Source organism: Elaeis guineensis, chromosome 14 (genome assembly GCF_000442705.2).
Source record: "Elaeis guineensis isolate ETL-2024a chromosome 14, EG11, whole genome shotgun sequence".
In the NCBI taxonomy this organism is placed as follows: Eukaryota; Viridiplantae; Streptophyta; class Magnoliopsida; order Arecales; family Arecaceae; genus Elaeis; species Elaeis guineensis.
Window position 1 is genome coordinate 8538571 of NC_026006.2, and position 10212 is coordinate 8548782.

The window sequence follows — 10212 nt, forward strand, 5'->3', positions numbered from 1 at the left end:
ACCATTAATCCCCAGGAGATCTTCTCACTAGAAGCAGCAATGTTGATGCATCTAGGAGGGAACCAGGTCGGCGGTTTAGCTACCAAAGCAATTACTTTCTGCGCTTGAAGCCCAAAGGTCACTTCAAACTTGAAAGTGAGGGACATGTGTTATGGGAGAGATCTGCCGATCGAGCCCAATCCTTTACTAGAGTGCACCAGAGATGGCGTGGCAGGATCTCACCAATTGTGGACTCAAAACTATCAAAACGGCCAGCTGTGTAGTTAAAGCCTGCGTCTGATGCTCATGACTAATGATCTCGATACGAGGAAAGTGAGAGAGATTTCTACCACAATAAAGGCTAGACATGGCTTAATGGTCTATAGAACTAGGCCCAACTAACTCAGCTTCTGACTAGTAGCGTAGGGATGCAACCTCAATATAAAAAGAGATACGAAGGGGACCTCCAGATAAGGAAAAAGAATCATGAGTAACGAGGAAGGAGAATTCTTTCTGCTCTTCTCATATTTATTTTTTTTTATTCGATTATTTTTAAAATTTTGACTAATTTAAATATCGAATGATTTTTTATTAAAATATTTTCGATAAATATTTTTTTTTTTTTATATAAATATTCTCTGATATCACGGATGGCAGCGTTCTGTTCCAACCTACGATCCGACCCACTCTCCTTTCCGTCCGAAGCTCTGCAGCAACAAGTACTAATGCTAGAAGGGATGGAAAATTCGTCCGAAACTCTGCGGCAACAAGTACTAATGCTAGAAGGGATGGAAAATTGTCCAAGCGGACAGATGTACTTGGAACTGACATGCTATCATGCCCTTTTGTGAGACGACGACTCCGAATGCTTTGAATATATAAAAACTAGTTTATACCACGACAGCAGCTGGTTTTCTTTTTTTTTCATTTATATATCTATATACATGTGCATATGTGTACATCTATATATGTATATGGGTACATACATGTGTGTACGTACAAGCTAGTCAAGTGAATTCTTCAGTTGTTGGCTTTTCCTTTGTGTTCAATTGTATTATATAATATATTCATTTCAGTAGCGAACCGGGTTCATCTCCATCTGGATCTATTCCGCTAGTGAGATCCAACCAAATCCAATTACCGCCAAAGTACTTTCTATCCTTTTTGCTATTTTCATTGGGTATAGGACTTCAGGTCAACCTTGCCATAAACTTCATAGGTCTCTAGCATATTTGAATCAGAACCACTTCGCTGTCAGATGTGCAATCATCAGAGGCACTGATGTTAAAAGAACAGCTTCTCATCCTTTATGTTTTACTCGTTTGTTTGTTCATTGGTTCCTTCATCAGGCAGGAGCACAACTAATCATTTCAAAGAAATGGTGCAAGAAAGATATCCATATCACATGTACACCTGGAAAGCACCTCCAGTGGTCCTAAAGTAGAACAGACCTTTGGAACATAGCAGATGATATGGATTAGATATGCATCGTGTTACTAAAGCAATATAGGCTAATTCCACATTTTCCATGATTGGTTTGCTTGTTCGGAGTGGGTGGTCGTTACATACTGATTACCAATGATTCATGAAATACACTACTGATTTTTGAACTTCAGCAAATATTGTCTTGGCTTTCTAATTCTTTTTAGCGTCCACAAAATGGCGCCAAATTTTTGATATCCAGGAAGAAAGCAAACATGTACGTATTTATAATGTTAAGATAAACGGACCAAGGATGCGTTCAACACCAAGGGTTGCAAGGAAACTAAAGCAGCAGGTAAAGGCCACGAAGCCTATCAATGATAATGCTGATGCCTTCAGAGAATGGTGCACGCATTCGAGTCTTCATACCATACAATGTTGCCATGGGCCACTGTCTTGCATGCGCTACAACATGGAGGCAGGGGTTTGCATTCCTTCTTCTCATCCTTCTTGTCATCCTTCTTGTGCGGCCCAACACTCTCAATCTCCACCATCTTTCCAGCCTTTCGCAGTTCTTTTACTATGAGCACGGCATCCACTTCACCAATAATCGTCACCGTGCTCTTCTCGACATCCAAAGCTATCGAGGTGATCCCTGCCAGCATCCGAATTGATCACATAGATAAATTTGGGGAACCTCAATGAAGCAGACAAGCCAGGACCATTACCTACCAGAGATTTTGGCGACTGTCTTCATGATACAGACCTTGCACTTGCCACATGTGATGATAACCTTCAACACAATCTTCTGCAGTAGTGTTGGACATGAAGATTAAAATGGTTCAGGTCGATTAAACACCAAGTCAGAGGCAAGGTGCATGATGGTACAAATCAATCAAGCTAGCTGGTTCACGGTACATTATCAGGTTCCTATAATGCCAAAGTGGATTAGGAATTCTGCAAGAAGGTTTATCAGTTGGATCATTAAACCATCAAAATTTCAATGTCCCTCTCCCTCTCTCTGAAAGTTATCTGATGCATTACTTGTCAAGTACTTGTCAATCGATGAATCCAAATCAATTTATCAACATACTTTCCACAAATCGAAATGAAACTTGATATCAAATCATACTTATGAAGGAAAGTGAATTCTCTTTGTCATACCTTGATCATACTAAAGAATGTTAATTATGCGCAAATGCAAACACAAACCAAGTGTGACCAAAAAAAAAACCTTGTAACTACAGGCATTGTGATAATCTTGCAAAAATCTTAGCAAACACGAACCTTCATGTTGGCACGTATAAGCTGCAATTGTTGTCCTAGCCCTGCATCCTCATAGGAGGCAATTCAAGTTTATATAATAGCACTATGGTGAAGCTTTCCTAGGACTTTGCCTTGCGAGTCGTGTCAAACCTTCTATTATATTGGCCAATGTGAATACAAAAGAATAAATCAGTCGAGTGGACCATCATCCACCCTGTGCACTGATCATCCCTGCACGGCACTTTTCTGGCGAGACCATGGAATGCAACGCTCATTGGTCCACGTACATAGGATTAACGCGAATGAATAAGATAGACAATGAGGTGGTAGCTAATGCCTATAAATCTTAATTTAGTTTTATAGGGATATGGGAGTTGACTTAGTTATTAATGGACGTGGAGATGCGAGTTGACTTAGTTATTAATGGACGTGATTGCTCCAGAGTGAGATTCTCGTCTGGAAGGAACTAATGACCGGGTCATGAGATTCCCGGCTAGGTTGTCGTCCAGCTCTATTTACAATTTAAAACTAGAGCTCCCATCCTAGTTGTGGTGGAGGCTCAAGCCCGCAGGGAGGAGATATTGCCTAGTGGAAGTCCACCACCGCAAGAAATGGTAACCAAACCGGACAGCATCGGCGTCCCGAGTATTATGGTTCAGCTGGTAGACAAAGGATCCACCGGAAGCCTCTCTTGTCTATTAAAATAAAAACTGCAACGGTGCTCAATAATGTCCCCTTGTTCCTCCGTACTTCGGAAAAAAAAAAATAACTTAGTTATTTTTTTTTCTTTTTTTGATGATAAGGGGACGAGGTTATCCACCCATTTGATTTATCAGTGAATGGTATTTACAGTGGACATTTTCATATAAAACTTAGTTATTGTTTAAAAAAATTATATGTGCATACATATTCTGAACAGAGTGCCAAGTAGCTGAACTAAGACTAATTGGCTAATTACAACTGGGATTTTATTTGAGAAAAGAAAGCTATATATATATATATATATATATATATATATATATATATATATATATATATATATATGGACCTGATTGAAAAGATGTGGACATGAATATGGGACACACACGTTATGCACATATAATTTTAGCAAAAGAAAGATTCCCATGTTGGATTTTTGCCCTCAAACTCATGGGAAGAGAGATTGATTGATGAATCCTACGGGTGGCTTCAGTCCACCATGGAATGGAAACATTTTCACCATATGATAAGTGCAGAATATGATGGGCACTGGATTTGAAATTGGCAAGCCGCTAAATTTCTAATGCACCTATGGTAATGGGAACAAAACCACATCTCAGGGAGTCTAGTGATCTTGTCAGAGTCGTTGACCTTGTAGAACTGGGGCACGGCAAGCTTGACTTCTTTTGTATTGCTTCGATGGTCTTTTGGAAGGATGCTTGGTCATCAAGCTGACCTTGTCATCAAAATCATCAATAAAGTTAACTATTTTGTTCATACCTCACATTTTTTGCATTATGTGGCCATTTGGATTTCCACCCAAGTGTTGGAGGTTGTCACATGGATGTTGAAATCAACTGAGCTAAGCCGAAGTGCCTTTGGGAAAAGGCCAGCACGTAGTCATCTCGGTAAGCATTTAGGTCGGCATTTCTCAAGCCAAGGTGTGGAACTATCCTTCATGGGTCATCAAGCTCTTGTCCACCATTCTCAGCACTGTTAGCCTGAGGTCGAGGACTTTGACTATTTACGAGTGTAGGCTTGCAAGTCGAGAGTACCCAAAGGATTAGCGAATTGATTTTATGGATGTTTAATTCATCATAGTTGTTGGTGCAAAAATCCACCTGCATCGGAGAAGCTGGAGTCGAGGGAGTCGCGGTCGCCACCGGGACCTGCAAGAGAAGTCTAAACCGGAGGTGGGGTTGCTCCGGCAAGACCCTCCGACGCTCAAGTCAGTTCTCTGCCTCAACAAGAATGGAGTGCTCGAGCGAAAATTTTAGCAGAGTTTTGGGATAGAAAATAGAGCTTATAAAATAACGTATCTGGGGTCCCCTTTTATAGGCGTAGGGGGCTGCAAGCTGATAGCGACATCTGTAACCGTCTGGTCGTGGGCTGCCCAAGGTCAGGCGGAGTTTGTTGTGAAGAGTAGTGGAGTAGACCCGTGGCTATCACCGGAGCGCCACATGGAGTCTGCCGCAGGGAGTGGAGCGGCGTCCGTTGTCGCGACTTGCCAGGGGGTGGAAGAATCGCACGGTATCCATCGCAGGAAGTGGAGCAGTGCTGTGGCCGTTACTGCGGCCTGCCAGGGAGTAATGGAGCCGCGTAGGATCCACCGTGGGAGTAATGGAGCCGTGTAGGATCCGCCGTAGGGAGTGGAGCAGAATCGTGGCCGTTACTACGGCCTGCCAAGGAGTCTAGACTCGTCGGCTGAAGTTCGGTTGAAGTCTGTAGCTGGAGAGAGGTGGCTAACTATCCGTCTGAGAGGAGCCTGGAGTCCGACTTTCGCAGGAGCCCGGACGGAGTCTTCTTTCAGTTGAAGTCGGGGATGAAGTCTGGCCCCCACAGGAGCCCGGACGGAGTCTTCCTGCAGCTGGGGCTGGAGACGAGGTCTGGCTCCCGTAGGAGTTCGGGCGAAGTCTACCTGCAATTGGAATTGGTAGTGAAGTCCGGCTCCTGTGGGAGTCCAGACGAAGTCTACCCACAATTGGAGTAAGGGATGGAGTCCGGCTCCCGTAGGAGTCCGGACGAAGTCTACCTGCAGCTGGAGTCGTGGACGGAGTCCGGCTCCCGTAAGAGCCTGGGAGGAGCCTGCGGGTGAAGTTGCGAGCGAGGTCCGGCTCCCGTAGGAGTCCGGACGAAGTTTACTTGCAATTAGAGTCAGGGACGAAGTCCGGCTCCCGTAGGAGTCCGGACGAAGTTTACCTGCAGCAGGAGTCGTGGGCGGAGTCCGGCTCCCGTAGGAGCCCGGGAGGAGCCTGCGGGTGAAGTCGCGGGCGAGGTCCGGCTCCCGTAGAAGTCTGGATGAAGTTTACCTACAATTAGAGTCAGGGACGAAGTCCGGCTCCCGTAGGAGTCCGGACGAAGTTTACCAGCAGCTGGAGTCGTGGGTGGAGTCCGGCTCCCGTAGGAGCCCGGGAGGAGCCTGCGGGTGAAGTCGCGGGCGAGGTCCAGCTTCCGTAGGAGTCCGGATGATGTTTACCTGCAATTAGAGTCAGGGACGAAGTCCGACTCCCGTAGGAGTCCGGACGAAGTTTACCTGCAGCTGGAGTCATGGGCGGAGTCCGGCTCTCGTAGGAGCCCGGGAGGAGCCTGCGGGTGAAGTCACGGGCGAGGTCCGGCTCCCGTAGGAGTCCGGATGAAGTTTACCTGCAATTAGAGTCAGGGACGAAGTCCGGCTCCCGTAGGAGTCCGGATGATGTTTACCTGCAGCTGGAGTCGTGGGCGGAGTCCGGCTCCCGTAGGAGCCCGAGAGGAGCCAGCGGGTGAAATCGCGAGTGAGGTCCGGCTCCCGTAGGAGTCCGGATGAAGTTTACCTGCAATTAGAGTCAGGGACGAAGTTTGGCTCCCGTAGGAGTCCGGACGAAGTTTACCTGTAGCTGGAGTCGTAGGCGGAGTCCGACTCCCGTAGGAGCCCGAGAGGAGCCTGCGGGTGAAGTCGCGGGTGAGGTCCGGCTCCCGTAGGAGTTCGGACGATGTTTACCTGCAATTAGAGTTAGGGACGAAGTCCGGCTCCCGTAGGAGTCCGGACGAAGTTTACCTGCAGCTGGAGTCGTGGGCGGAGTCCGGCTCCCGTAGGAGCCCGGGAGGAGCCTGCTGTTGAAGTCGCAGGCGAGGTCCGACTCCCGTAGGAGTCCGGACGAAGTTTACCTGCAATTAGAGTTAGGGACGAAGTCCGGCTCCTGTAGGAATCCGGACGAAGTTTACCTGCAGCTGGAGTCATAGGCGGAGTCCGGCTCCCATAGGAGCCCGGGAGGAGCCTGCGGGTGAAGTCGCGGGCGAGGTCCGGCTCCCGTAGGAGTCCGGACGAAGTTTACCTGCAATTAGAGTCAGGGACGAAGTCCGGCTCCCGTAGGAGTCCGGACGAAGTTTACCTGCAGTTGGAGTCGTGGGCGGAGTCCGGCTCCCGTAGGAGCCCGGGAGGAGCCTGCGGGTGAAGTCGCGGGCGAGGTCCGACTTTCGTAGGAGTCCAGACGAAGTTTACCTGCAATTAGAGTCAGGGACGAAGTCCGGCTCCCGTAGGAGTCCGGACGAAGTTTACCTGCAGCTGGAGTCGTGGGCGGAGTCTGGCTCCCGTAGGAGCCCGGGAGGAGCTTGCGTGTGAAGTCATGGGCGAGGTCCGGCTCCCGTAGGAGTCCGGATGTCGCGAAGAATCCGATCGACGCTGGCGGGGTCCTGTCCATCGGCAAAACTTGGGAGTGTGGCAGAGGCTCGACCGCCCAGGAGGTTTGAAGAGATGTTTCTGAAGGTCGAGAGTCAGTTGGGTCCCCGGAGGATCACTCCCATCACGAACTTCGGTTGGGGGGGTATTTTATACCCAACACCAGTCCCCATACTTCCGAGTTCGAATTTCGAATGAAGGAAGTACAGAAAGATTGTCACAGCCGAAGTTCTTCCCTCGATGTCCGTGCGTGATCGTTCTCAGATATTTTGGCATTTAATGCATGCGTGCTGAAGCCTTTTTCCGATTAAGGTGACCCGAAGAGTCTTTTCGAAACCCTCACCAGGGTGTGATCCCAAGCGTCACGCCATGAAAGTCTGCGAACGGTCAACCCTAGGTCGTGGTGAGTGGGACACGCGGTGAGCATTGGTTGGCCTAAGGACACCTGCCACCATAATTGCACCAGGCTCCATCGCCTATTTAAGCCCCCACCCCTCCTCCAGAGGCTTCACTCCACTTGAGGGACGACAACTTTCCTTCGCCTGAGAGCTTAGCCACTCCATCGGTGCCCCTTCCAGCTCCGAGCGTCCCTCGCGCTGGTCCTTGCCATCTCCGCTGGCTCTTCGCTGCTTCCAGTCCCCGAAATCTCTCCACGGGGTTCCCCTGCATGGGCCTCCACTCCGGAGGCCAATCTCTAGATGATGCAGCGGGCTAAGAAGGGTACAAGGAGTAGAACGGCAGTCTGCGAATTCTTCGATCGTCGAACTGCCACTGAGGGTTCCCGCCTCCTTAAAGGGGGTTCAAGGGAGAATTCCTTCAACAACAGGGGTTTAATAACGGAGACAACCGGCGAGGACGTTCCGCCCGAGAACCTCGGAGTAGCCGAACGGGGCGACACCGGTCAAGGGGGCAGAGTTTTCATCACAAGCTGTGGCGGGATCCTTGATGCCGTCGGGGCCGAGGGACCAGAAGCGGTCGGTGCCGACGGCGGGGCAGCAGAACTTGTTGCGGGGATGGTGGAAATAGCGCATGCCGACTTTGCCAGAATGCCTAGGATGGTGGTTGTCATGGAGCATCCGATAATGGCGCATATCTCCGGCGCCATTGCTGCCTCTGGGGTAACTCCGGTTCTTCTTGAAACAAGTCGTCGTCGCTGCTGCCGTTGCCCTTGCTGCCCCTTGGAATCTATCCCATCCTTTTCTCCCTAGGGTTGGGATTTCGGAGGTGGAGCGAAATGAGGCGGGGGGCGAGAGCCGAGAGGCTTGTCACATGTGCTGAAAAATACTGCTGGGAAGGATAGAACCGGGAAGAGAAGTCTACATCTCGAAGTAGCCTCCGATGTGTCCCTTTCAAGTCTTGTAATAATGTTTTATTTTTTTTTATTTTTTTTTTTGCCCTCCGAGCCTTGTAACGTACATCAAGAAATGAGAAGAAGATTTTGTTACCTCGTTTGCGCATTGCATCGAATTGTTGTCTGCCGAACTTCCTTTCTTTACCATTGTTGCGGTTGTATTCCCTTCTCTTTACCCTTCTTTTTCCTCTCTTTCCTCTTCTCTTCTTTTCTTTTCTTTTTTGAATTTTTCCCTCCACTCTTGGTGGGGCTACGGGAGTTCGGCTCCCATGAGCGAAGTCGGGGCGAAGTCCGGCTCCCGTAGGAGTCCGGACAAAGTTTACCCGTAGATGAAGTTGCGGGCGGAGCCTGGCTCCCGTAGGAATTCGGGCGAAGCCTTTCCGCAGTCGGAGTCGAGGATGGAGCCCGGCTCCCGTAGGAGTCCGGGTGAAGTCTGCCTGTGGCTGGAGTCGGGGATGAGATCTGGCCTCCGTAGGAGTTCGGTCAAAATTCGTCTGCAATCAAGGTCAGGGACGAAGTTTGGCTCCCTTAGGAGTCCGGACGAAGCTTACCAGCAGTTGAAGTTGGTGACGGAGCCCAGCTCCCGTAGGAGTCCGGGTGGAGTCTGCTTGCGGTCGGAGTTGTGGGTGGAGTCCGGCTCCCGTAGGAGTTCGGATGGAGTCTTCTTATGATCAGAGTCGAGAGCGAAGTCCGGCTCCCGCAGGAGTCCGGACGGAGTTTTATCACGAAGGGGCTGCTGGGGAAGGTCCCCCTTTTTCTCATCTGATCTTGAATGACCAGACCTTAATTGATGTCGGGGTGAGGTTCTTTCCCTATTTTTGTCATAACGAGGTTCAGCTCTGGTTAGGGTGAGGTTCGCCTCTTATCCCTAACACGGCTGTAGGGGCACACATGGGCGTCGCTGGGCCCCTCCCCCCATCCGGTCTAAAGGGAACCGGACCTTCGACTTTGCTCAAGTTAGGGCGAGGCTCTCCTCCTGTCCCTAACAGGGCTGTGGGGGCGCATATGGACGTTGCAGGGCCTCTCCCCCCATCCGGTCTAAAGAGAACCGAGCTTTCGACTTTGCTCAAGTTAGGGCGAGGTTCTCCTCCTGTCCCTAACAGGGCTGTGGGGGCGCGTATGGGCGTTGCAGGGCCTCTCCCCCCATCCGGTCTAAAGGGAATCAGGCCTTCGACTTTGCTCAAGTTAGGGCAAGGTTCTCCTCCTGTCTCTAACAGGGTTGTGGGGGCGCGTATGGGCGTTGCAGGGCCTCTCCCCCCATCCGGTCTAAAGGGAACCGGACCTTCAACTTTGCTCAAGTTAGGGCGAGGTTCTCCTCCTGTCCCTAACAGGGCTATGGGGGCGCATATGGGCGTTGCAGGGCCTCTCCCCTCATCCGATCTAAAGGGAACCAGGCCTTCGACTTTGTCGAGACGAGGTTCCCCTCTTGCTTCTGATACAATTCGTTTGGATTGTCCTGTAGATGTAGGATAGTGCCAAAGACATGTAGATATACAACTTTTAATTAAAATGAAGTTATTGGTAGTACATCCGTAAGTTCTCCGAGCTCCATGGTCGCAGGAGGTCGCTCCTCCGAGCTCCTTAAGATAATAAGTTTTGGGCCGGACTACTTCCTTGACCTCATACGGGCCTTCCCAGTTTGGGGTGAGTTTCCCTCGATCCTGAGGTTGCGAGACAGCGGCTCGTCGAAGCACTAGATCTCCTGCTCTAAAGACTTTGTTCCTGACCCGGGAGTTGTAATAACGAGCGACTTTCTGTCTGTAGGCTGCCATTCGAACCTGAGCTATCTCCCACCTTTCTTCCAGCAGGTCGAGGTTGGCTTTAAGACCTTGCGAATTTT

General features: G+C 49.7%; 1 protein-coding gene across 1 annotated transcript; it reads right to left on the reverse strand.

Moving 5' to 3' along the window:
* Positions 1 to 1477: 1477 nt before the first annotated feature.
* Positions 1478 to 2743, reverse strand: LOC105035077 (heavy metal-associated isoprenylated plant protein 43-like). Its single transcript, XM_010910474.4, has 3 exons — positions 2689 to 2743; positions 2134 to 2209; positions 1478 to 2056 (listed from the first exon to the last, which is right to left on the reverse strand). The coding sequence occupies exons 1-3, from the start codon at positions 2692 to 2694 to the stop codon at positions 1797 to 1799; spliced, it is 342 nt and encodes a 113-aa protein (XP_010908776.3). The 5' UTR covers positions 2695 to 2743; the 3' UTR covers positions 1478 to 1796.
* Positions 2744 to 10212: the final 7469 nt, after the last annotated feature.

Coding starts and splice junctions, on each gene's coding strand:
- LOC105035077 (XM_010910474.4), bottom strand. Junction 2,057..2,133: donor GACAGTCGCCAAAATCTCTG/GTAGGTAATGGT, acceptor GGATGCTGGCAG/GGATCACCTCGATAGCTTTG.